The 27,707-nt window shown below is 36.4% G+C and overlaps 1 protein-coding gene across 1 annotated transcript in view; it reads right to left on the reverse strand.

The window, feature by feature from the left end:
* Positions 1-1,957: 1,957 nt before the first annotated feature.
* Positions 1,958-27,707, reverse strand: part of npepps (aminopeptidase puromycin sensitive) — a 40,066-nt gene continuing 14,316 nt past the window's right edge. Inside the window, exons 12-23 of the mRNA XM_073825428.1 lie at positions 22,555-22,615; positions 21,232-21,341; positions 20,927-20,990; positions 19,007-19,146; positions 18,776-18,910; positions 17,332-17,551; positions 12,341-12,483; positions 6,539-6,595; positions 6,343-6,450; positions 5,767-5,922; positions 5,564-5,611; positions 1,958-3,198 (exon numbers count right to left, since the gene is read on the reverse strand). Coding sequence (XP_073681529.1) covers positions 3,052-3,198; positions 5,564-5,611; positions 5,767-5,922; positions 6,343-6,450; positions 6,539-6,595; positions 12,341-12,483; positions 17,332-17,551; positions 18,776-18,910; positions 19,007-19,146; positions 20,927-20,990; positions 21,232-21,341; positions 22,555-22,615 — 1,389 coding nt within the window. The 3' untranslated portion in view covers positions 1,958-3,051. The remainder of the gene's footprint in view (positions 3,199-5,563; positions 5,612-5,766; positions 5,923-6,342; positions 6,451-6,538; positions 6,596-12,340; positions 12,484-17,331; positions 17,552-18,775; positions 18,911-19,006; positions 19,147-20,926; positions 20,991-21,231; positions 21,342-22,554; positions 22,616-27,707) is intronic.

A 27,707-nucleotide genomic window follows, 5' to 3' on the forward strand; every position in this document is an offset into this window, starting at 1 on the left:
TAAGTGATATGTTTCTGAAACACTCTGTGTGAACCTCTACAGCGTAGTCTGCATTTAAGGGATACATGTTCATCTGTATATACTGTAGTTTACAAAATGCACACAAATATAAATATGGCAAGCATTTTTAGCCTAAAATATACTAAGTGTCACTCGTTGTAATTGCATTTTTACTAGTAACAATTCAATTAGAGAGCTCTATAATTCAATTCCTACTAGTAACAATTCCAATTAGAAAGCTCTACAAATGAATTTTTACTAGTCATGTCTCCACTGACTTTCATTCATTTTTAATTATAGAGCTCTACAACAGAATTTGTACTAGTAAGAATTTCAATTAGAGAGCTTTACAATTGAATTATTACTAGTGACAATTCCAATTAGAGCACTCTCTAATTCAATTGTTACTAGTAAGAACTGAATTAGAGAGCTCTTTAATTCAATTACAGAGCTCTGCAATTAACATATCTTTAATGTGTTTTTTTTATTAGTAAAAATTGGATTGTAGAGCTCTGTAACTGCATTTTTACTAGTAATTAAATGAGAGACCTCTCTTATCAGAATCGTTACTAGTAAAAATTGATTTAGAGAGCTCTCTAATTGGAATTGTTACTATAGTAATGATTGAATTGTAGAGCTCTGTAATTAAAAATGAATGGAAGTCAATGGAGACATATGACTAGTAATAATTGAATTATAGAGCTCTCTAATTGAATTGTTACTAGTAAAAATGCAATAACAATGAGTAACGCTTAGTATATTTTAGGCTAAAACAGCTTGCCATATATAAGAGCATAGAGACAGAGCCCATTTAGGCCATGCCCACACCGGGGGAAAAACAATCCAACGCTCTCCATTGACTTTGTATTGCGGGAAGCTGCCTCCCTGCCATTTCTGACCGATAACAAAAACAGAACAATGTCTAAAAGCTGCTATGAGACAAGGTATACAGTAAACAAGCTAAAAAGAAAAAAAATAACTACATTTTTATAAGCTGTTGACCCAAAAAGAGGAGTGTTTAAGGACACAAATAGCTGTAGATGTCAGGTTATTTCACGTTGGGCCATTCAATTGGATCAACGAAAGTTAGGTAAGGAAAAGGAACACTGACATAGACAAATAAAATTTAGTTTCTCAATATATCCCCTCCGTTCAGGGTGGTGAAATAATCCTTTGACATGGTTAAAGGAACACTCCACTTTTTTTGGAAATAGGCTCAATCCCCCCCACATTAGACCAATAGCATAACGTTCAAAGATGACCAACGAGTTTCGATATTTGTCCTATATCTGTTGCGTGATATTCCTGCGCCTGCTTCGGCCATATTACGGCAGCAAACTTCCTTGACTATTACGCCGGAATGGAAGTGTAGTTCCTAATCTTATCAGCCTAGAAAATCGCAGCTTTACATTTTCCGCCGGTCTTAGTACACAATAAAACTACAGAAGAGTCAAGTTTTAATTAGGACAAATATCGAAACTCGTTGGTCATTTTTGAACAGGATGCTATTGGTCTAATAGGATTCAATGATCTATGCTAAGCTATGCTAAAAGTGATATCTCCAGAACAGGAGAACTTATTAACTCGAGGGGAGTTGGAGAATGAGCCTATTTCCAAAAAATTTCCCTCCAGCGGGCGTAGTTCTCAGAGTAATAAGACGTTGCGCTCTACTTTTGTGTCCTTAAACGCTTGTTTTTTTGTTTAGCTCGACAGCTTATAAAAACGTAGTTCTGTATTTTTTAGTTTGTTTACTGTACACTTTGTCACATAGCAGCTTTTAGACATGGTTCTGATTTTTGTTATAAGTCAGAAATGACAAGGAGTCCGCTTCCCGCAATACAAAGTCAATAGAGAGTGTTGGATTGTTTTCTCCGCGGAGGGCGTGGTTTTCAGATTATGATGCGTGTCTCTATGAAGAGTTCAAAACAGCATTCCCACAATACAGTTGTGCCCATCGTTTATAATTTTTCTCATCTTCTTTAATGAACATCAATCGTATTTTTAAACAAAAGCACATTTCAGGGAAAGATTTTGACAGAATTTGATGACCACGAACCCTGTGTTGGGCGCCACATCTGTGATTAAATTCTCTGTTGGTTTGCTGTTCAACAATGCTAACATCATTTATAGTTTGAAACCAATTTGAATCTTGATTTACGCTATTTCTGATTCCAACGACAGTAAAATAATCATTAAATACATCTTATAAAATGTTTCGTTAACAGCTGATGCCATTCTGTGTACTTCATCATCCATTGTGTTCATTTCTTTCGCAGTTTCTGGAGGTATAAACCACTGGAAGTGTTACAGAAAAGGTGATAGTGACGTACAGGAGATCAGAGATCATATGTATGTATATATAATCACATTTCAGATTAATTGAAGGTCTCGCAGTTTACAATATACACACAGTACCATGCTTATGCGTCTTCAGTCCTAACCATTACTTACGATGGGATTCAGAGCCGTTACCATAGAGTCTATTCAGTCGCCAGTGCGTCCCAACCTTTAAACCCCCATTCTGCCCAGTCACGCCTCCGAGGATTATGGGTAAAATGCATATATAGCCATTACTAATAAAACAGGAGATTTGTACAGAACAAAAGAGAACACAAATTTAAAATTGAGCATATCAACATCATGCTTGTTTTTTTGTTTTGTTTAATCTATCTGTGAATGTAGGAAAGAGAGATGATTGCGTAATAATAATAATAATAATACCACTGTAAGAGAGGAGCGCCATACTGAGGGAACCACGTGTGTTACATGCATTACCAGCTGGTAAAATAACATGGAGAAGAATCTCTTGCGTTTCAGTCACAGCTCTGCTCGAGTGCACTTGCGCCTCCCGCTGGCAGAATGGGGAACTACGTCGCACTCAAGAGTGAATAACGGTCTGGTTTCCTAGCGTCGCTTTCTCTTTATTGACTCTTGGGTAATTCTTAAGATGGAGTTGCAGTTTGTAATCGTTTCTGTTTTTCGCTGAAGATAGCCAGATGACGCTCATTTTGGAGTGAGTGAGCAGGTTAGGGAGGGGTCAGAGTTCAGAGGTCAGACGGGGGGTGCTTTCCGCTGCAGCAGGTACTGGTGGATGTCTTCCGCGTCTCTCTTGAGCCAGGAGGCGTTCAGGAGAATGTTCTCGCAGCACTGCTGTACCGTGCGCTCGGCCGCCGGCGCGTGATGACTTTCAAAGAAACTCTGGGAACAGAGAAACCAAAACGTTTCTGTTAAGAACCGCAACCTGTGGTCGCTTACATTTGTATCACAATACATTTGTTTCTTGAATTTGAAACGGTGTATTTTGTGTTTCATCATTTAAGGCGAGACACTGCAGGTGAATAGTGTAAAAAAAATTAACTACTAGTTATCACCTTACCCAGTATGGCAAGCCGTTTTAGCCTAAAATATACTAGGCGTTACTCGTCGTAAATGCATTTTTACTACAAATTATTCAATTAGAGAGCTCTATAATCCAATTCCTACTAGTAACAATGCCAATCAGAGAGCTCTTTAAATACATTTTTACTAGTTACAATAACAATTACAGAGCTCTCTAATTGGAATTGTTACTAGTAAGAATTGAATTAGAGAGCTCTACAATTGAATTTTTACTAGTCATATGTCTATGGCAAGCCGTTTTAGCCTAAAATCTAAGCGTTACTCAACGTAATTGCATTTTTACTAGTAACAATTCAATTAGAGAGCTCTACAAATTTATTTTTATTAGTCATATGTCTTCATTGACTTACATTCATTTTTAATTACAGAGCTCTCTAATTGGAATTGTTACTAGTAAGAATTGAATTAGAGAGCTCTACAATTGAATTTTTACTAGTCATATGTCTATGGCAAGCCGTTTTAGCCTAAAATCTAAGCGTTACTCAACGTAATTGCATTTTTACTAGTAACAATTCAATTAGAGAGCTCTACAAATTTATTTTTATTAGTCATATGTCTTCATTGAGTTACATTCATTTTTAATTACAGAGCTCTACAATTGAATTCTTACTAGTAACAATTACAATTAGAGAGCTCTCTAAATCAATTTTTACTGGTAATAATAACATAATTACAGAACTGTCTTATTCAGTTTTTACTAGTAACAATTCCGACTGAGAGCAGTCTAAATTTAATTATTACTAGGAAAAATGCAGTTACAGAGCGCTACAATTCAATTTTTACTAGTAAAAAACCACATTAAAGATATTTTTAATTGATTTAAAGGGCACTCTAATTCAGTTCTTACTAGTAAGAATTGAATTAGAGAGCTCTTTAATTTGAATTATTACTAGTAAAAAATTCTGTTGTAGAGCTCTGTAATTAATTGGAATTATTACTAGTAAGATTTCCATTTAGAGAGCTCTCTAATTCAATTGTTACTAGTAAGAACTGAATTAGAGAGCTCTTTAATTCAATTACATAGCTCTGCAATTAAACATCTTTAATGTGTTTTTTTACTAGTAAAAATTAAAAGTTGAATTGTAGAGCTCTGTAATTGCATTTTTACTAGTAATAATTAAATTAGAAAGTTCTCTAATCGGAATTATTACTAGTAAAAATTGATTTAGAGAGGTCTCTAATTGTAATTCTTACTAGTAATTCAATTGCAGAGCTCTGAAATTAAAAATAAATGGAAGTCAATGGAGACATATGACTAGTAAAAATTAATTTGTAAAGCTCTGTAATCGGCATTGTTACTAGTAAAAAATTAAATTATAGAGCTCTCTAATTGAATTGTTACTAGTAAGAATGCAATTGCGAAGCTCAGTATATTTTAGGCTAAAAAGGCTTGCCGTAACCCAGTTGATCAATTACTTTGATAACTACAAACATTTTTTTTTGACATATTAGAGTCAAAAATGTTTACGGAGGGAATTTTGGGGATCTCATTTCGTCACGACATATATATATATATATTTTTTTTTTTACCATTTTTTGGGGGATAAAATGTATAAAATCAAGCAAATTATATATGAACAAATCCCTCTGTAAAAACCTTCAGGATATAGACAAATAAAAATGTAAAGTTTGGTGTGTGTAAGTGCTACTGAAGTGGAGATTTATGGCTCAGTGTAGGAGAAAAAAATCATTTTGAGAAAACGGCCTTTAAAAATATGTATAGTAATTGAAATCTATTGACGCAAATAGATAAACTGCTATAAAAGAAACATATAGTATATATATATGCAATATATAGTATTTTAGAGCAGAACATAACTAGAAAATGTACATTATATTCACTCTAGACCAGTGTTGGGGAAAGTGACTTTTAAAAGTAATGCATTACAATATTGCGCTACTCTTTAAGAAGTAACTAAATGCATTATTTCGTTACTTTTTCTGGAAACTAATGCATTATGTTACTTTGTTTCATATTTTCGGCAAATGTAAAAGCCCTTTCACACTAAAAAGTGACAACACGGGGGAAAGGAGAGCTGTCAGTCAATAAATGGGGAAAAAGTAACTAAGATATTTTCTTTTAAATTAAAAAGTAATGAGTTACTGTACTAGTTACAAAAAGTAATCTGGTTTTGTAACTTGTGTTACTTGTAATGATGCTCACCTTAACTTCAGCAGCCATTTTATCTATTGCAAACCCATCCACTGTCAGCTGCAGTGAAGAAACAAAATGAACAACACATCAAAACCGCATACATATATTCATGATACATAATCAATAAATAAGGACTGCTACTGCATTTCCCATCTTAATTTACTTAGTGTTGCATATTCTGCGTCTCTATTCGTGTATTGCACTTGTTTCACCTTGATGAGTCTTGATATGAGGAAGCCGCCCTGGTAACGGTTATGGAGTTCTTCCCAGTTGTCCTTTACGAATTTCCATGCAGCTTTGCGCCCCTGTTTGCTGCTTCCAGCTACGCCCCCGATTACAGACACGGTGTCCTGGGGACGAACCTCATCCTAAAAATACCACAGCCACACTCAGCGTCACTGTTCACACTTGTGGAGATTTTTAATTCCCACAGACTCAGATTAGAGCTCAGAGAATGAGCGTGACAGATCAGATTGGATTTCTTCTGAGAATGGCAATTCAAAGATGAGAGAGATGAAAACGCTGCTTTATTGATCTCCTGAGGAAAATTAATGCAGTGCAGCTTTAAACATTAATCACAGGGACAGAAATAATACTGCTCCTTTAATACATGAAATATCAAGAACCCAAAATATATATAAAATTATCTTGCAAAAAAAAAAAGACTTCATTGTGTCCTGCTGTTTTCTTTTTCGCTTCAAACATTTCACACTTTTAGAAAGCGTGCTTTAAAATTTTCCAGTCTGACCTATTTTCTACGGTAAGTGTGTGTGTGTGTATTTGCGTACCGACAGGGCAAAGTTAAGCACTCTCTGGATGAGGTCAGGGGCGGGAATGGCTCCCAGCACTCTCTCGATGCGGTTCTTCTCCTCCTGCATGTCTGCCTGCTTGTGAAGCTGAACACAGAACATGAGAGATGCATATTATCTGTCTGCAGCTTTAAGGCTGTCGCTGTGTAATGTTCAGACACGTGCTAATTGTCACCTTGAGCATGGTGTCAAGCGTTGTGCTGTCTCCGTGCTTCAGAACTGTTAGGTACACCTAAAGGGAATGCAAAAACACCTACGTTTACAGGGATGTGTTGATCTAGTACTGATAAAAACAATGCAGGAACACCATTTACAAAATCAGCTCATAGCCTTGTCTCAATAAAACCACTAAGGTATACAGTTGAAGTCAAAAGTTTACATACACCTTGCAGAATCTGCAAAATGTTAATTATTTTACCAAAATAAAAGGGATCATACAAAATGCATGTTATTTTTTGATTTAGTACTGACCCGAATAAGGTATTTCACATACATGCACTCAATTCTTAATACTGTGTTGTTACCTGAATGACTCATAGCTGTGATAGTTGTTTATGAGTCCCTTGTTTGTCCTGAACAGTTAAACTGCCCACTGTTCTTTACAAATGTCCTTCAGGTCCCACAGATTCTTTGGTTTTTGGCATTTTTGTGTATTTGAACCCTTTCCAACAATGACTGTATGATTTTGGAGATTCATCTTTTCACACTGAGGATAAATGAGAGACTCATATGCAACTACTACAAAAGGTTCAGACAGTCGCTGATGCTCCAGAAGGAAACTATGCATTAAACAGCAGACAATTTAAGGCCCCGATCACACTGAACGTGTTTTTCAGGTCTGAAAACGCCTGTCCTGTCAGTCAAATCAAAGGATTATAGCGCAAGCGCTCTAAAATCTTTTGTTTTTGTTGTTAGATAAACTGTCATATTTGCAGAAACCTTAAAAAATACAGCTCCAGGTTACCCGCGACGGACACCAAATGTTTCTCCTCCGTTATTGCAGTCTCCAGACTTTCTAAGCAATGGTAAACTTTCGTCACCACAACGGAAGGCCCGCCTCTCCATTCATTCGATTGGACAATGGAAAAACATGAATGACGTCGGGCATTTTTCCACTCAGAGTTACTTTAGGTGCTCAAGGCGCAGCAGGCAGTTGAAACGCGAAGCGCACGCTCACTGCCAACAGAAAACTATTTAAAAAAAGGCGCCTCTCACTGCAAAAAACGCGTTCTGTCTAATCAGGGCCTAACTGTTCAGGACGAACAAGGGACTCATGAACAACTATCACTAAACAAAAATAAAAAATAAAAAAAATAAAACACAGCTGTGGATCATTCAGGTAACAACACAGTATTAAAGGGGTCATCCAATGCCCATTTTCCACAAGTTAATATGATGCTTTAGGGTCCTAATGAAACGTTTGTAATATACTTTGATTAAAAATTCTCTATGGTAGTGTAAAAAAAAAACACTCATTTGACCTGGTAAAAATGCCTCTGTTCTCAGCAAGCGATATCAGTACCTGGCCCTTTAAATTTTATGAACCTCTGCTCACCCCGCCCCTCAATTCTGTGGCGCATTGTCATTACATAGCACACGGAGTGTTGCCTAGACAACAGTTAGGGGTATAGTTGTATAGTTTGGGGGAAAATGGCACTTGGGGGCTTTGAAGACACTGTACAACCCCATCCATTTGGAACCGAAACAAGATGACACCCGCAAAGAAGTTCGGCAATTACGGCTTATACTGGACGTGTCTGAATGGTTAGTAAACTTAATGTCACTTTGATTTATCTTTATATGTACTGGCAGGGTAGAGTACTGAGAGAGATCCGAATGCGGTGTGTTTACTGTGATAAATAGACGAACGCGGTGTGTTTACTGTGGTAAATAGACGAACGCGGTGTGTTTACTGTGGTAAATAGACGAACGCGGTGTGTTTACTGTGATAAATAGACGAACGCGGTGTGTTTACTGTGATAAATAGACGAACGCGGTGTGTTTACTGTGGTAAATAGACGAACGCGGTGTGTTTACTGTGATAAATAGACGGACGCGGTGTGTTTACTGTGGTAAATAGACGAACGCGGTGTGTTTACTGTGATAAATAGACGAACGCGGTGTGTTTACTGTGGTAAATAGACGAACGCGGTGTGTTTACTGTGATAAATAGACGGACGCGGTGTGTTTACTGTGGTAAATAGACGAACGCGGTGTGTTTACTGTGATAAATAGACGGACGCGGTGTGTTTACTGTGGTAAATAGACGAACGCGGTGTGTTTACTGTGATAAATAGACGGACGCGGTGTGTTTACTGTGGTAAATAGACGAACGCGGTGTGTTTACTGTGGTAAATAGACGAACGCGGTGTGTTTACTGTGATAAATAGACGAACGCGGTGTGTTTACTGTGATAAATAGACGAACGCGGTGTGTTTACTGTGATAAATAGACGGACGCGGTGTGTTTACTGTGGTAAATAGACGGACGCGGTGTGTTTACTGTGGTAAATAGACGAACGCGGTGTGTTTACTGTGATAAATAGACGAACGCGGTGTGTTTACTGTGATAAATAGACGGACGCGGTGTGTTTACTGTGGTAAATAGACGGACGCGGTGTGTTTACTGTGGTAAATAGACGGACGCGGTGTGTTTACTGTGGTAAATAGACGGACGCGGTGTGTTTACTGTGGTAAATAGACGGACGCGGTGTGTTTACTGTGGTAAATAGACGGACGCGGTGTGTTTACTGTGGTAAATAGACGGACGCGGTGTGTTTACTGTGGTAAATAGACGGACGCGGTGTGTTTACTGTGGTAAATAGACGGACGCGGTGTGTTTACTGTGGTAAATAGACGAACGCGGTGTGTTTACTGTGATAAATAGACGAACGCGGTGTGTTTACTGTGATAAATAGACGAACGCGGTGTGTTTACTGTGATAAATAGACGGACGCGGTGTGTTTACTGTGATAAATAGACGGACGCGGTGTGTTTACTGTGGTAAATAGACGGACGCGGTGTGTTTACTGTGGTAAATAGACGGACGCGGTGTGTTTACTGTGGTAAATAGACGGACGCGGTGTGTTTACTGTGGTAAATAGACGGACGCGGTGTGTTTACTGTGGTAAATAGACGAACGCGGTGTGTTTACTGTGATAAATAGACGAACGCGGTGTGTTTACTGTGATAAATAGACGAACGCGGTGTGTTTACTGTGGTAAATAGACGAACGCGGTGTGTTTACTGTGGTAAATAGACGAACGCGGTGTGTTTACTGTGGTAAATAGACGAACGCGGTGTGTTTACTGTGGTAAATAGACGAACGCGGTGTGTTTACTGTGGTAAATAGACGAACGCGGTGTGTTTACTGTGGTAAATAGACGAACGCGGTGTGTTTACTGTGGTAAATAGACGGACGCGGTGTGTCTACTGTGGTAAATAGACGGACGCGGTGTGTTTACTGTGGTAAATAGACGGACGCGGTGTGTTTACTGTGGTAAATAGACGGACGCGGTGTGTTTACTGTGGTAAATAGACGAACGCGGTGTGTTTACTGTGGTAAATAGACGAACGCGGTGTGTTTACTGTGGTAAATAGACGAACGCGGTGTGTTTACTGTGATAAATAGACGAACGCGGTGTGTTTACTGTGATAAATAGACGAACGCGGTGTGTTTACTGTGATAAATAGACGAACGCGGTGTGTTTACTGTGATAAATAGACGAACGCGGTGTGTTTACCGTGGTAAATAGACGAACGCGGTGTGTTTACTGTGGTAAATAGACGAACACTGCTGTCTATCAACTATCGCAGGAGCGGCCTCTGTCAGTGTTACAGCACACCGACAGGCATGTGAGAACGGCTCGATATGAGAAGGGGCAAATTATTTTACTAAATTAAAAGAAAACTACTGGGCGGATCTTTGTCATTCTAGGGTGGTTGTGTACACACACTCCTAACACACATTTCAGTTCAAACAGCTTGTAAAAGTGCATGTGGCACCAGATGACCCCTTTAATGCCTCGTTTCCACTGAGCGGTACGGTACGGTACGGAACGGAACGGTACGCATTTATTTGCGTTTCCACTATCAAAAGTTGTGAATGGTACCAAAATGCCGAACTGTACCGTACCACTTTTTGGGTACCCTTCCGTTGTGGTACCTAGCACAGTGGAACGGTACTAAAGGGTGGAGCTAGACTCACTGCAGAGCGTTGATTGGTTGACAGAGAATCGTCACTTGCGCGTGCTACAGAACGACAACGCAACACAAGAGGCGCCATTTTTAAAACACACACAACACCTTGCAAAACAATGCCACCGCGAAACATAACTCGCGAATGTCCTCCATTGATGTTTGCGGTCTTAGCTTTCTTCTTTGCGCGAGAATGACGTCAAACTACTTTCCGTCATACACCACGCCTATCAAGTGACGTTATCACTACTTTCCGGCATACACCACGCCTATCAAGTGACGTTATCACTACTTTCCGGCATACACCACGCCTATCAAGTAAGGGTACTGTCGGCAGTGGAAACGCTAGCCAATTCATGGTTTTCCGACCCGACCCGTACCGTACTGTACCGTACCACTCAGTGGAAACGAGGCATAAGAATCAAGTCTATGTCAACTTTTGAACAGGGTCGTTTTTATAAAGTCCGCTATTATTTTATGAGAAATATCTTATTCAGGTCAGTACCAAATAAAAAATAAAAAATAATTCACATTTTGCAGATTTCCTACAACTGTAGGTAATAGTGATTAGGGCTGGGCGATATGGCAAAAATGTAATCTCGATAATTTTTTTCCCATATTGAACGATGACGATATATATTTCGATGTAAGCTGTTGATGTTGCCAGCTTTAAAAAAGTATCCCAACAATGACTAAAGCCACAAAAATCAAAGGATTCATTAAATGACACTTTTAAGTATAGTTTATTAACACAAGCAGATTACAGATTTGGCCTTAAAAATTAAAATAACTTACTAAAATAAATGAAAAAAAAAAAAAAAAGTTGTGACAGAGTATGGTAAATGAGAGTAAATGTAAAAAATGTAAACATAAAATTACTGTAAAAACATAATTTGTAACATATTTTTTTATTTATTATTTATTATTATAAACACAATTGTTTATTTTCTCTATTATAGGTTGAGCTATTTAAATTAGAGGCAACCACTGCATTTTGAAACAATCTACAGTATAAATATCAAAAAATTACGACACAGCTCTTTCTTAATCGTATTAAGTGCTGACAATTCAGCCATAATCAAAGTAGGCTACTCTCTCATTATTCAAAGTGCAAATAGAGACGGAATATTTCAAGCATGATACAGAGCTATAGACATAGTCTACATTCTGATAACAGCCTAGATATGTCATTTAGCCTAATTTGCGCGCATTGCGGAGTCACTCTCTAAACAAGGGGGATTAAAATTTCTTTTGAATGCACGTGTGTTTTTTGCTTTCGGTTTCAGTTTTAACAATCGCGCCAAACTCTCAGCTGAGCTGAGAGTCACTTTTCAGATAGTCAAACCACTAACGGAATTCGTGCTACCTTTTTTGTCGACAACTTCAACATCTTTGGATAATAACTCGAGGTTAGTTTCTCTTTCGTCGCTGCTTTCACTCTCTTTTTTTGTCGTCCTGGTGTAAGGTTGCTTCGCAAAGTGCTGTAGGAAATGAACTTTGTACTTTGACGTGCACACGCACGCTGCACGCTGATTGGCTGTTGTCGCATAGTTTTTGCTGTGTGATTGGCTCTTAGAATAATCCATATCGAGCAAAAAATGTCTAGAGCTTATCATCGTTATTAACATAAATTTTATCGCGATTCGATATGATATCGTTTATCGGCCCAGCCCTAATAGTGATGCACCAAAATGAATTTTCAATTGACAAAATTTTGGTTCATCAACAGTACACTGATACAAATATGTCTGTACTACAAGCAGAAATGTGAGGCGACTCACTGGACTCCTGAGGTCTGCAGGCAGGATCTGTTTACCCTCCACATGCTCTTTGAATCTCCGTCGGGCCTCCTCCAGAGTGGCCTTATGCCCCGCTTTACCCAGCTTCCCCAGCACCAGACCCCGCAGGAGGGCATCCAAATGCCCTGAATAAGAGACAGGGGAGAAGGGGAACCAACAAAAGAGCACTTCATTTAGTGGCTCGTGACAAACAAATGACATCTAATTAAGCACAATCCATAGTTTGTGTAAGAAACAGTCTAGGTTTTAAGCTATTTGGGTGAACTATTTCCTTAAGAGCCAAAGTGTAAATGCAGCTTAATAGACCTGTCATAGTCTATTATGCTTTAACAATGAAACAACTACACAGACAAAAAAGCCAAAAAAAAAAACCTTTATTGCTGTTGACTCAAATGTTGCGTCAAATTAGGGATGCCATGGTGAGGAAATTTTCCTACTGATTAATACTTGTGACAACATCGTTATTACTGATTACAAAACACATTTTGCAAGATAAGATATTTGTCAATTATGCTCAGGATCTCTAGTGCTTACTTTGATGAAAATGATTTTGCTAGAAAATGATGGATTCACTATCATTCTTAATGAAATACCCTCATTTTGATCAAAAGAGTTAGTTCACCCAAAAATGGAAATTCTGTCATTAATTACTCACTCTCATGTCGTTCCAAACCTGTAAGACCTTTGTTCATCTTCAGATGAACACAAGATATTTTTGATGAAATCCAAGTGCTTTCTGGCCCTCCACAGACATGTTAAACATGTTCAAGGCTCAGAAAAGTAATAAGGACATTGATAAAATAGTCCATGGGACATCAGTGGTTCAACCGTAATGTTATAGAGCTGTGAGAGTACTGTTTGTGTGCAAAGAAAACAAAATAACGGCTTTATTCAACAATTTCTTCTCTTCCATGTCAGTTTTAAACATCTCACATGGACTACTTTAAAGTCCTTTCTGGGCCTTGAACGTGTCAGTTGCATTGCTGTCTATGAAGGTTAGAAAGCTCTCAGATTTCATCAAAAATATCTTCATTTGTGTTCCGAAGATGAATGAAGGTCTTACGGGTTTGAAACAACATGAGGGTAGAGGTGTGTGATAACAAAAAAAAACCAAACATATTCTGTGTTATCAGTTCACAGCAGTGATAGAAATTAATCTTTTCAAATAAGTTTAAATTGACTTTTAGATTTTATGGGCATTTTTACCTTTATAAAGCCATTTTTTCTAAAAGTGTGCATCATTTTTTGAGTCAAATTCTTACATTTGGGCTGCTACCAAGCAAATGAAATCAGTATAAAAAAAATACATCTTTGCAATGCAGTGGAAAGACAGAAGCTGCATCTGAAGTGGCAGTTTGATGTATTGACACTGTTTAATGAAGGTCAGAGGGACATGAAATGCTTTAACCTGCAGTTACAAATATTTATATATTTGAAAACGTTAAATACTGATATTTGAAATGATTTAAAATGAAAAGATACTTTAAATGTGAAATTAAAACCGCCAGTGGGTGGCAGTAAGTCACTGTTTATAAGTGAGTCATTGTAATTGAACCGAATCATTTAAACTGTTGATTTATTCAGGAACGAAACACAGTCATGTTGCTTAGAGACACAAAACAGTGCTGTGGCTGTGTTTGGAATGATTTTTGTTGGCGAAATTGTTGGGGAGAGTTACTTTTAAAAGTAATGCATTACAATATTGAGTTACTCCCTAAAAAAGTAACTAATTACGTTACTTAGTTACTTTTTTTCGGTTAATAAAATGGAATTAAAATACATAAAGAATATTTGTATCATTTAACATTTAATTATTGCAGGTTTGTGTTGAATTTCACAGTTTTTATTCATTTTGAGCAATACTGTATCTGTTTCTTAAGTGAATGAGATGAATTAATGCATGTTCACATTTATTCTAGAACTAAAGTAACATCTTCCTGACAATTTCTCTTTGGGAGAGCTTTTAATCAATAAAGGGGGAAAAAGTAACTGGTGTTACTTATTTGAAGAAGTAACTCAGATATTTTCTTGTCAATTAATAAGTAATGCATTACTTTACTAGTTACTTGGAAAAAGTAATATTATTACGTAACTTGCGTTACTTGTAATGCGTTACCCCCAACACTGAATATTAATTTTTCTTAATATTAATTTCTTGTTTATTGAACTGTTGTCTAAAATCAATATCACATTTGTAATCACGCTGACTTTTGGAGAAAAAAAAAATTGCACTCTTCATGTGATATCAAGTATATAAAAATGATATGTGACCCTGAACCACAAAACCAATCATAAGGGTCATCTGAAAGTGAAATAAATAAGCTTTCCATTGGTTTATGGTTTGCTAGAATATGAGAATATTTGGGTAAGATACAACTATTTGAATGAAGATGTGATGGTGCAAAAAAAAAAAAAAAAAAAGTTGCCCAAATCAAGTTCTTAGCAATGCATATTACTAATCAAAAAATAAGTTGATATATTTACAGTATGAAATTTACAAAATATCTTCCTGGAACACGATCTTTACTTAATATTCTAATGATTTTTGGCACAAAAGAAAAATCTATAATTTTGACCCATTCAATGCATTGTTGGCTATTGCTACAAATATTTCCATGCTACTTAAGATTGGTTTTGTTGTCCAGGGTCACATATAAATATACATATACATTTTAAATATAAACTACATGAAATGATATAAATATTTCTGTCCCCATATCTTGAATAGTGTGATCATTCTAAATGCATTTAAAAGACTGAATTTTTGTTTTTGGGTGAACTATCACTTTAACCAAAATTAGGGAATAAATTCTTTCATATAAATGAAAGCTCATTAAATTTTCTTTTTACTTTAAAACAAATGCTTAGTTTGTGGTTCATTATTATTTTTAATGAAAAACACAACAACAAAACAAAAACAAACCCACTTCTATTAAACATGGAAACGATGCCAAAAAAGCACTTGCTTTTCACTTTAACACCAACTCCTCCATTTTCTTGTTAGTCATCTCTACTTACTCTATTCACACAAGTGAAATCTGACTCCTGGAGCAAATGGAACAGATGCTTTCCATTTATAATTGTAGTATCAGTTGTCCAACTAAACTAAATGGTTTTGATTTCTATTAAAAAAAAAAGCAAAACGACAGCGAGTGAGCAAGTAATGTGATCTGTGATTATATCAACTAAAGAGGCAATCTTACTTCAAATTTGTAGTATTATCCACAAAACCAGTCATAACAGTTAATTGTTTGAAATTGAGATTTATACATCATATGAAAGTTGAATAAATAAGCTTTCCATTGATGTATGGTTTAAAAAACACTTGAATCTGAGGGTGCAAAAAAAGTAAATACTATGACAATTGACTTTAAAGTTGTGCAATTGAAGTTCTTAGCAATGCATGTTACTAAAAAAACACCAAAAATGAAGTTGTGATGGTAGAAAATTTACAAAATATCTTCATGAAACATGATCTTTACTTAATGGCATAAAAGAAAAATCATTCATTTTGACCCAATGTATTTTTGGCCATTGCTACAAATATATCCATGCTACTTAAGACTGGTTTTGTGGTCCAGAGTCACTTTTATACATTTTATATTTAAATAAGAAATACTTGCAGGCTACATGCCATTTTTATGCTTATTTCAAGAAAATAACATTTGCTTTTGACTCATCTAAATTGGTTATGAAAATGCAAAGTATCACTGTTCCTGTTACCTACTACAGAAACATTTGTATTGTGGAAATTGCGAAATCACCACGGTTATGACATCTCTTTTACATATCAACTCACTTTCAGATTTTAACAAATTGACAGGAGAAAACTAAAACTAAGATGAAAACGATTGATCAGAAAACATTTTGGTAAACTGAAATAAAAATGTCAAAATAAATGAAAAACTAACATTTTATTGAAAAACTAACTAAAATAATAATTATCAAAAATAAATAATAGTTTTCGTAATCATTACGTGCTCACCCCAATGGCGGAAAAATAATAAAGACTGCGACCTGAACAGCACAATCAATTTCTGTAGTATTGTTAGACTACTTTAGACTTGTATAAAAGTATTCAGTATTTTTTAAACAGTTTTTTTGATTTGTATCTTTTTTTTTTTTTTTTTGCTGTATTGCTATCTTTAAATTAATTACTAATATAAAGTTTTGGACCCAATCATAATCGTGTTAAATAATCCTGATTACAATATTGACCAAAATAATCATGATTATGATTTTTGCCAAAATCGAGCAGCTCTAATTCAAACCACTTTTTCATTAATTTAATATAAAAAATTAGTGTATTAAATATGTTGTATTTTAAAAACATATATTATGTATTAAATATTTAATAATTCATTCAAATGAATGAAATACCTTTAAATAGACTGCAGCAATTTATATTTTGTCTCGCATTATTTAGCTTAGTTTAGAATTGCGGGAAAATAGTGATCTCTATTTGATCTCTAAAAAACTGAAACTATATAAAACTAAATAGAAATGTGTTCACAAAATAAAAACGAAACTAAAACTAACCAAGTTGTTCATGATAACTAATAAAAGTGAAACCAAATTTTATTGCAAATTTGAAAATTATATTAAAATAAAACTAATTTAAAAAAAAACTATAAAAACCTTGCTCAGCCAATCATAACCACAGTCATTTACATAGTTTCAAATTGAAGAGAGTGAGAAATTGGTACTATTTTAGTGAAGTGAAGTGCAGAGAAAAGTGCAGAATATGACACCTTTAAAGTGATAGTTCACCCAAAAATCATTTTCTCACCCCTGTGATATATATATCTATGCTTTTCTTTCTTCAGTGGAACATGAAAGTCTCAGTGTGTTTTTTCATACAATACAACCTTTTATGTTCCACAGATGAAGTTAAAACAAGTTTGGAATGACATGAGGGTGAATATTTATGACAGAATGTTCATATGTTTTGAATTGTGAGTTCTGGCACTCACCCTCTCCGGTTTTGCTGTCCCAGCCCAGCTTCATGCCGATCGGGGTGAAGAGATCTCGGATGAACTCCTGGATGTCCTCGTGGAAGTCAGTGTGTGAGAGCAGAGAGGACAGAACACCCAGATTACAGCTCAGGTCACTCCACACCGTGTAGTTTGGCTCATTCACAAATGCTTCCATCACCTTCAACACCTCCACAGTACTGATCATACCTGCTCGAGCCTGAGGGCATGACAGACAGAGAGACACAGCACAGCGCTATTAAAAACAGACGGAGAGGAGGAACAGAAGCGGATAATGATTTTGTTGAAATCGCTTTTCTCAAGTAACATTTCAGCAACACTGAACACAAAGATAGTAAAACACCAATAGTGAACCACTAATACACTCTAAAAGATAAGCACAAAATAAAAAAAAGGATACATTTCCAGTCAAAAGTTTGAACAGTAAGATTTGTATGTTCTTTAAAGAAGTCTCTTCTGCTCACCAAGCCTGCATTTATTTGATTTAAAGTACAGCAAAAATAATAACATTCTGAAATAGTTTTACTATTTAAAATAACTGCTTTCTATTTAAAAAAATTTTTAAATGTAATTTATTCCTGTGATTTCAACGCTGAATTTTTAGCACTCACATGATCCTTTACAAAACATTCTAATATTCTGATTTGACGCTCAAAAACATTATTTTGAAAACAGCCGAGTAGAAATTTTCAGGTTTCTTGATGAATAGAAAGTTCAGAAGAAGAGCATTTATCTGAAACAGAAATCTTCTGTAACATTATAAAGGTATTAATCACCACTTTAGATCAATTTAAAGCACCCTTGCTAAAAAGTATTCATTTTTATAATTTCTTTCCCAACAAAAAAATTAAAAAATATACTGACTCCAAGCTTTTGAATGGTATCCTGTATGTTACAAAAGCTTTTTATTTCAGATAAATGCTGATCTTTGGATCTTTCTATTCATCAAAGAATCCTGAAAAAACGTACTCAACTGTTAGAAATATTTATAATAATAATAAATGTTTCCTGAACAGCAAATGAGCATATTAGAATGATTTCTGAAGGATCATGTGACACTAAAGATATGTGGGTAACCAAAAAGTATAGAAAAAAATACTATGGAACTCCATCTATCAATCAACAAATGTGACCCAATCGATATTAAAAATAACAACATCCTCCATACATTTATTGTTTCAGCAAAATGGCAACTTAACATTTCTCAGTATCCATACAGGTTTGCAAACAAAGATTTTTTTTTTGTTGGAGCTGACTTTCAAAACCCACATGATTTGATTCACAGTTTATTATGTATTTGTCAGGCCTGGAAGCTTAAAAGAACCCGACTTCGATGAAACTCTGTAACTTGACACTTCACTCAAGTCTCAAGGTGGAGATTTGAGCCTCTACTCTGACTTGCAAAACACTGATTCTGACTCACCAGAGAGAAGAGGTCGTTTTGCAGGCCCAGGCGGTCCACAGGCAACAGTGTGAGGTCTCGGATACCAGGAAGCAAACTTTCCAGCATGACTGAGCTGTACTGGATCCTGTAGAATCCCACGGTACCTGGATTAATCTGCACATTTGAAGAAGACAAAGATCATGACGTCATTCATCTTAAAAATTCATTGATGTTTTATTGATATTTAAATTATAAATAGCCTTTTCTGACCTTGATCCAATGGTCAGGTGCAACGTTGGTGACGTTAACTGTGGTTTCAGGCTGGTCCAACAGAACCTTCATCTTGGTGCAGCTCGGGTCCTCACTGGTGCAGATGCTGATGGGAACCATCCAATTGGGGCAGTTCTCATCTAGCACATAAAAAAACATTAGGGTATAACAGAGGCAGAAAAAGACAAATACAGTTGAGGTCAAAAGTTTCCATACACCTTGCAATCTGTAAAAATCTGTTAAATGTTAAATATTTGACCAAAATAAGAGGGATCGTACAGAATGCATGTTATTTTTTATTTTGTACAGACCTGAATAAGATATTTCAGATAAAAGATGCTTACATATAGTCCACAAGAGAAAATAATAGTTGAATTTATAAAAATGACCCTGTTTACATACACTTGATTCTTAATACTGTGTTGTTACCTGAATGATCCACAGCTGCTTTTTTGTTTAGTGATAGTTGTTCATGAGTCCCTTGTTTGTCCTGAACAGTTAAACTGCCTGCTGTTTCTCAGAAAAATCATTCAGGTCCTACAAATTCTTTGGTTTTTCAGCATTTTGTGTATTTCAACCCTTTCCAACTACTTTCACACTGAGGACTCATATTCAACTATTACAGAAGGTTCAAACACTCACTGATGCTCCAGAAGGAAAGGAGATGCATTAAGAGCATTGAGATGCATTGGAGATCAGGGTAAATTTCACTTATTTTATCTTCTGGGAAACATGCAAGTATCTTCTGTAGCTTCTAAACGGCAGTACTAACTGAACAAATAAATATAATCAGGCAAAATAAGAAAAATATACACATCTTCATTCTGTTCAAAAGTTTTCACCCCTCTTAACGCATTGTTTTTCCTTCTGGAGCATCAGTGAGTGTTTGAACCTCAACTGAGGGACCTTGAGTCCCTCAATTGTCCTCAGTGTGAAAAGATGGATCTCAAAATCATACAATCATTGTTGGAAAGGATTCAAATATACAAAAATGCTGAAAAACCAAAGGATTTTTCTGAAAAATAGACAGCAGTTTACCTGTTCAGGACAAACAAGGGACTTATGAGCAACAATCAAGTGTATGTAAACTTTTGAACAGGGTAATTTTTATAAATTTAACTATCATTTCTCTTGTGGACTATGTGTAAACATCTTTTATGTGAAATATCTTATTCAGGTCAGTACTAAATAAAAAATAACGTTCATTTTGTATGATCCCTCTTATTTTGGTAAAATAATTAACATCTTGCAGTTAACTTTTGACCTCAACTAGAGGGTTCAGTAGTTCAAAGAGACAGTTCACCCAAAAATGAGAATTCTGTAATCAATTACTCACCCTCATGTCGTTCCAAATACGTAAGACCTTTGTACATCTTCAACATTCAACAATTAAGATATTTCTGATGAAATCCAAGAGCTTTCTGACCCTGCATACACAGCAACACAACAAACACATTCAAGGCCCAGAAAGGTATTAAGTACATCATGTGACATCAGTGGTTTAACCTTAATTTTATGAAGCTACGAGAATACCTTTGGTGAGCAAAGAAAACAAAAATAGGAAATTCATTTAACAATTTCGTCTGACGTAGAACATCCATTTCTTTTAGTTCATTATCTGTATATCCTTAGAATAAAGTTGTTATTTTTGTTTTCTTCATGTACAAAAAGTATTCTCATAGCTTCATTAAATTAAGGTTGAAACACTGATGTCACATGGACTATTTTATCTATGTCCTTACTACCTTTCTAGGCCTTGAACGTGACAGTTGCGTTGCTGTAAATGCAGGGTCAGAAAGCTCTCAGATTTCATCAAAAATATCCTAATTTGTCTTTCAAAGATGAACGAAGGTCTTACAGGCTTGGAACGACATAAGAGTAAGCAATTAATGACCTTTAACTGCTTTTGTTTGCATGTACCATTACGTGGTCCGCTAGCACAGAACTTCTTCTGAGAGATTTTCAGCACACGGTCACTGCCATGCTGGAGAAAAAACAAACAAAAAAACATAACCCAAACCAATTATTTCAGCTCTTGTATTGCCAAGACAACAGTTGTTATTACCAGATGCTCCCTGAGAAGCTCATAGACCATCTCAGCAAGACTTTTCAATACCCCGAGGGGCATTTAAATTGTATTTGAAACTTTATGGAAAAAATAAAAACAAGGCCAAAGCGCTGGATTGGATCAAAAACCTTTATGAGAATGGGTTTGTAAATGTTACCTGCTCTTGATCCACTACTATAATAGGGAAGCCCATTTGTTTGGTCCAGGAATTCATCACTGCGGCAATCGGCTTCCCACTCGCTTGCTCCAAACACTCCCATAGGTCCTCTGGGACAGAGAATGCGAGAACGTCACACCCTTTATTTCCGACTACACAACAATTAACAAAGCATAATAACAACACTGGTGCCTGATCACACACACGCCCACAATACTCCTGCCAAATACTATGTTGTGTCAGAATTACAATGTAACACACTATGTAATTACTACAGCTGTAATCCCTGTTGTTTGGACCAGATCGCAGGCCACAAGCAATGCTGAATCATTTCCTTATGGAGGCACTTTCCCACATACACAGAGCACAAGTGAAAATGAATGTTTTGTTGTTGAATGTTTTATAAACTCTTGAGTGTGTAGATTCATAAAAATTAGAATAAAATTGTCCAGCCTGCTTTTCTTTTATTCTCTCTTTTTTATTTTTACATCATGCAACAGAGCACATACAAAACAGACACTTCAGCTTTTTGCCCTCTAAAATTATTAACTGGAGATGTCTGTTCTGCATGTGATAAAAAAGCAAAAAAATAATAATTTTGGAGCAGTTTTAGACTGAATGTTATAATTTATAAAGTATGCTTTCTAATGCTGTATTACATTTTAAGTATGAAAATAACAAAACGCAGATGAAAAATCAAGCTAAACGCTAAATATTAGAAACATCATCCTACATTTATCCAGAGAAATTGATACATAGGTAACTCTGTCTAAAACACGCTGCAAACTTTCCACAGTTCAAGGTAACTGCTAGGACTGGTAGAATTATCAATTTAGACTGATGAGTAACTGTCATAAAAATAATTGTGATTTATGACCTAATTGAGTTTCAAAAACAGTCTACGCCTATAATGCGCAGACTTCAAGAACTCTTTCATTCATATTTAATGTCATGATGTAATGGAAGTCGTGACAGATGTTTTCTTCCGTAATGTAATGTACATCCGAGTGTAACAGATTAATGAAATATCAAATGATTGAAAAACAAAAATGTAGGATGGTGAATGTAGGTGTGTTACATCAAACAACTTAGATTTGTAAATGCCGCCTTTGGCTATTTTCATCCTGAAAACCCTATTAAATTTTAAAACAGAAAATATAAAAGCTTAAAATAACTGTGAAGAGACGGAGTCTTAACAAGCCTAAACGGTGCAATAAAGAATCTTGGGTTTACAAGGTCATTAGGCTGTTTAGTCATCAAGATAAAAAATTATTAAAGGGGTCAAAGCTTAATCTACGCAAAGATTGGGGCGGGTCGACTTACCAGTAGATGCATTTTTGTGCTGAAACTTCAAAAGGTAAGCATTCATTCCCTTTCTAAAATCCTAGAAAAGAGATCATTCAATCAGAAATAGTTCAAAACCAAAACTGTAAAGAAATGTAAATGAATCTCCAGTGGAGATCAAAATTAGAGAACAACCTAGAATTTCCTAAATTTCAAGGTCAGCGCTTAATCCTATTTGAAGTTATCCTAACATAATAAGAAAGGCAGGTTAAGCGTATTTCATAAGTTATTTGTATTCTGAAGCACAGTATAAAAAAAGAACTATTAGAGAACACTTTCAGATGCCTCAAAGTTGTAGGTGTTAATCTGACCCCTGTGCTAATTTAAAAGGCAGCATTCTTCCAATTTTCACTGAGATTGCATGATTGCAACTGGTCTAGATGAAGGCCAAAGGGATTACACTTTCAGCTACTGCAAAAGAAGTTTGTCATTTCAAATCTGTGATTTCTTGAATACTGCAGGTTTACAATGACATTAATTCATTCAAGTTCCCAAAAAAGCGTCCCATAATGCAGACACTCTCAATGGGGAATGGGTTCAACACTGCAGCTGGAATTGCTTGCCAGTTTAGCGATGAACAGGGTACGGATCTGTCTCAGCACGTTTAATGGTGCGTTCACACCAGACGTGAATGGCGCGTTAAGCGCGAGTGATTTACAAGTTAAGTCAATGCAAAGACGCGTTAGCCCTCCCTGCGGCGCGAAAGACACGATTGGCGCGAATTGAGCATTTCGGGCGTTTGACACAGGTAACGCGTGATTCGCGCAAGTTCAAAAATCTGAACTTTTCCGAAAATTTGCGCCGCGTTAACCAATCAGGAGCTTGCTCTAATAGTGACGGAGGCACAAAAACGAAACAACAATGGAGGACAAAAATCATCTCTGCTGTATGTGGATACTCAGAGCTGTATGATACATCTTAGTTCTTTTATAGAAACAGTAATAAAAAGGATCTTGCTTGGAAGAAAGTGAGTGAGGAGGTCGGAAAATCTGGTAAGTTGTAAAAAACGCTCTTTACTCAATTTGAGCTATGTATATACATATTGAGACTACAAGCTTGTTAAAGCCAGCAAATTGAGCTATTTCGCCGTATTTTACAACTACTTTCCTGCTGACAAGTGGCAGAAGCCCTTCCCATGACGCGAATTCGCGTCTGTTGTGAAGTGAATTTCACGTGCGAATGAAGCAAATTTCACGCGCGAATGAAGCGAGTAAACTCAAAATGTTCAAGCGCCCAACTATGCGCGAATAGCGTGATTTATTCGTGCAAGTCGCGTCTGGTGTGAACGAACCATAAGAGAAGTCAGACTGAAAGCGTAAGCCTCTCATCAGTAGGGTTGGGTATCGATTCCGGTTCTGCTTATCAAATCTGATTCTTATCGATTCCAATAAAAACTAAAAAAACATTAAAAAGTTTTAAAGTCAAACATTTAGATGTCAAACATATTTATTCTGTCTTTTGCCAATAGTTTTACCAAAAAATACCACAGAAAAAACAACAACAACTAGACTGATATAAATATCAAACATTAAATTGTTAAAGACAAGTAATAAAATAGGAACAAACCAATCAATTAGCAATAGCATAAATAAGTAAAACCGAACAAATGTCAGGTACAGAAATTGAAATCAAAAGTTTAAAAACACTGCATAGCTGTATTTTCATAAATAAAATATTGATTAATCCTCATTAAATTTATAAAAGATATGCAGTCAGTCAGTTAATGATTTTCTTTTGTTCTTTGATTAACATTAATGACAGACAGCACGTTTATTAGACGGCTGTCTCTTTAACACTGAACAAAGATGTAAAAATACTGTTACACATGCGTTCTCTTTCGCATCTGTTTACGTTCACTCAAGACAAAAAAAAAGCTGTGTTTATGAGGAAATGCTGACGTATTTCGTGCATATGAGTCAATAAATGTGAAAGAGAAGTCAGTTCCAGGCTGAAACAACCTTTTCTGCAGTAGAAATGCACGGAACTGTTCGAAAACGGACACAAGTCGGGAACCCGCATCGATTTGTACTCGTGCATCAGATGTGTGCAAGTTCTTTTCCTTCCATTAAAAAAAAAAAAGTTTAAAAGTCACATTAAAATGTGAACGCGGGAATCATTAAGCGGAATCGAAATGCACGTGTCTTATCGAATACCCGTTATTGGAAATTTGGAACCAGTTCTAAAATGAAACCGGTTCTCGATACCCAACCCTACTTATCAGCAGAAAGAAGCAAAAGGCTTAGCTCACCTTTGCTGAGGAGCATGTTGTGTGGAGAGAGGAAAACTAGTCCAAAGTTCACTTTAGTGATGAGATAAGTTTAATTTATTTGGGTCTGATGGGAAACATTTTGTTTGGCGTCAAACTGAAGAAAGACTGAAGCCCAAGTGCGTAAAGAAGTTAGTGAAAGGTGGAGAAAGAAGTCTCATGGTTGGGGAAATATTTTCTCCAGCTGGAGTTGGGCTTCTTATACAGATACATGGCAAAGTGAACGCAAATGTTGATCAGAACCTCCTTCAGCAACATGCAGCTCGTTTCCTGCAAGCATGTCCCAATCAGTCTGCAATTTTTATGCAAGACATTGCCCTCAGCTTTGTCACACTGCTAAACGGGTAAAGCAGTTCCTTGAAGCCAAGAACACTGAAATAATGAAATGGCCGTGCCAGAGTCCTAATCTAAACCTGATTGAAAATCTCTGGAGACAAAGTTTTGGCTATGAAACCCACTACAGTTACCGGAAGAGAGTGGAAGAAGAGTGTACCAAGATCACACCAGCGCAGTGTGAGAAACTCATAAGCGATGTTCTGTGGCCACAGATATGCAGAAGTCATTCAAAACAAGGGCCTCTACACTTCCTACTAATTTCTGACAGCTGTAACCCTCCAAGATTTTAGTTGTAATCTTCTTTTGGTCCTACAGTGGTTACTGTTCTCCAATTCTGATCCACAAAATAAAGGTTTTGTTGAAATGCTTTGAATATTTTGTCAAAAACGTTAGTAGAACAGTGGTATACCTACAGCTACAACAATATTTCAGAGTGTTTATAGGTTGTTCTCTAATTTTGATCTCCACTGTGTGAGTCAGTATTAACAAAGGCTGGTTGCAACAATTAAAGGGTTAGTTTACACAAAAATGACAATTAGCTCATGATTAACTCACCCTTCAGGCATCCTAGGTGTATATGACTTCCTTCTTTCAGACAAATCCAATCAGATTATCCTGCATTCCAGGCAGGTTTTTGAGCCCATAAGTCACAACTTCAAATCATGACTCACAATTTTGTAGTGTTCCAGGTAAGTCAACGCCAAACTGAGCACAAGGAATTGTGGTAGCTAGATGTAAACAAACCAGCATGGCGGACCGTACAGGGCTTATGCTCATTTACAATCATTTCTATCGCCAAAGGTGCTTACTCCTTGCTTATTTGAGGGATACGTTATTTGTATATTTGGAAACGTATTTGGTATTATACACTGTGTACCACTTGCATAAACACAGCATCTGAAAAAACAGGCTGCCATTGTTTTTTCGCGGGCTATGTGACGTCAGAGCGTGGAACTGGGAGTACATTGATCTAGTACGAGTTCACGGGTAGGAAGTCACAGGTTTGACTGCCGTTCCAGTGCACTTTCATGGGTAGAAGGTAAAAAACAAAAAAAACATGGGTAATGGGTTGCCTGGAATGCGGCATTATATTAAAAGTTATCCTGGCACTTACAAGCTTTACAATAGCATAGGTGGGTATTTCTCTTCATCAGTCCAAAACTAGTCCAATAAAGCAGTGGTTTTCAAACCCTTGAAAAATGAGGTCGCCAGAAGATTAATGGAAAATGTATATATGTATGTAATAAAATTCAAGACTAAGGGAAGAAGGAATCGGGAACCGGCAAACTTAATTTAAATAACTAAATAAACATTTTTGTTGATTTGTGCAATATTTGTTGATTTGTGGAACTGTAATATATATATATTTTACAGGTTGCGCTAGACTTTAACATAGTTCTGTCATATATATATATTTTTTTTTTTTTTTTTTTTCTTACAGGTTGCGTTAGAGTTTAACATAGTTCTGTCATAATCTATTATTACCCGTCATTTTAATTTTCATACTTTAATTATGATGACACATTTTATTGCATTTATGTGTTAAATTTAATATTCTCATTTTTAGAACCAATATCGATTCTTAAATCCCAATCCAATTTTTAGTCTATGCTGTTTTCCGTTGATGAATGAACAGAATGAATATTGCACCTCCTATCCAATAAATCGCAATAGGCTAAGTTCTGTACTACTTCTGATATGAAACAAAGTCTCAGATTTCAAATTTTGTTCATTTAATGTGGCTTGATAGATCGCGGTAGCTTACACTGGGTACTCGCCTGTGCGTAATCAAACGCATTGCAAATGATTCGTGATAGTTTCGTTTTTGTTTTGGATCCCATGCTCTGCTGCAACACTGGAGCGACCTCGCCACAAACTAGACAGGGGTGGGAATTACAGTTAAATTACAACAGATCACCCTCAACGTAATCTGTCAAATTGACGGAGAGCCTCCAGATTTTTCCATCACCGATAAAAAACATTCCGTCCATATATATGCGGGTCGCATCAATTTGAAAAGGAAAAAATAGGGTCGCTCTTTAAAAAGTTTGAAAACCACTGCAATAAAGTGCCTCAATCTATAATAAAAAGAGCCTCACACAGCTCTGGAGGGAGCTCAATGCGTTTTTGTAAGAAAAATATCCATATTTAAAACGTTAGAATCACTTTAATCAAGCTTCCGCCAACTTGTCAGACCCAGAAGCAACTCCAGGCGGATGATGTCTGCGCTGCGAATGCGGCTTTGTTTACAGGAGCAAAGGAAGCAAAGTTTTCTTACTTTAGCAAAGGAAAACCAGTCTCCTCTTGGTTTATATTGAAATCCTTTACAAATCCTTGTTTTGAACTTCTAATTCGTGACCTTTGTTCTGATCTCTTCACGGCGCATTCGTGTTTGTCACTTCTGTGCGACGCATGCGCAACACCGACGTATTACGTCATCGGCCTGGAGCTGCTTCCTGGTACGATCAGTTGGCGGAAGCTAGATTAAAGTGATTACTGCGTTTTAAAGATGGATATTTTTCTTACAAAA

This window comes from Garra rufa, chromosome 20 (genome assembly GCF_049309525.1).
Source record: "Garra rufa chromosome 20, GarRuf1.0, whole genome shotgun sequence".
In the NCBI taxonomy this organism is placed as follows: Eukaryota; Metazoa; Chordata; class Actinopteri; order Cypriniformes; family Cyprinidae; genus Garra; species Garra rufa.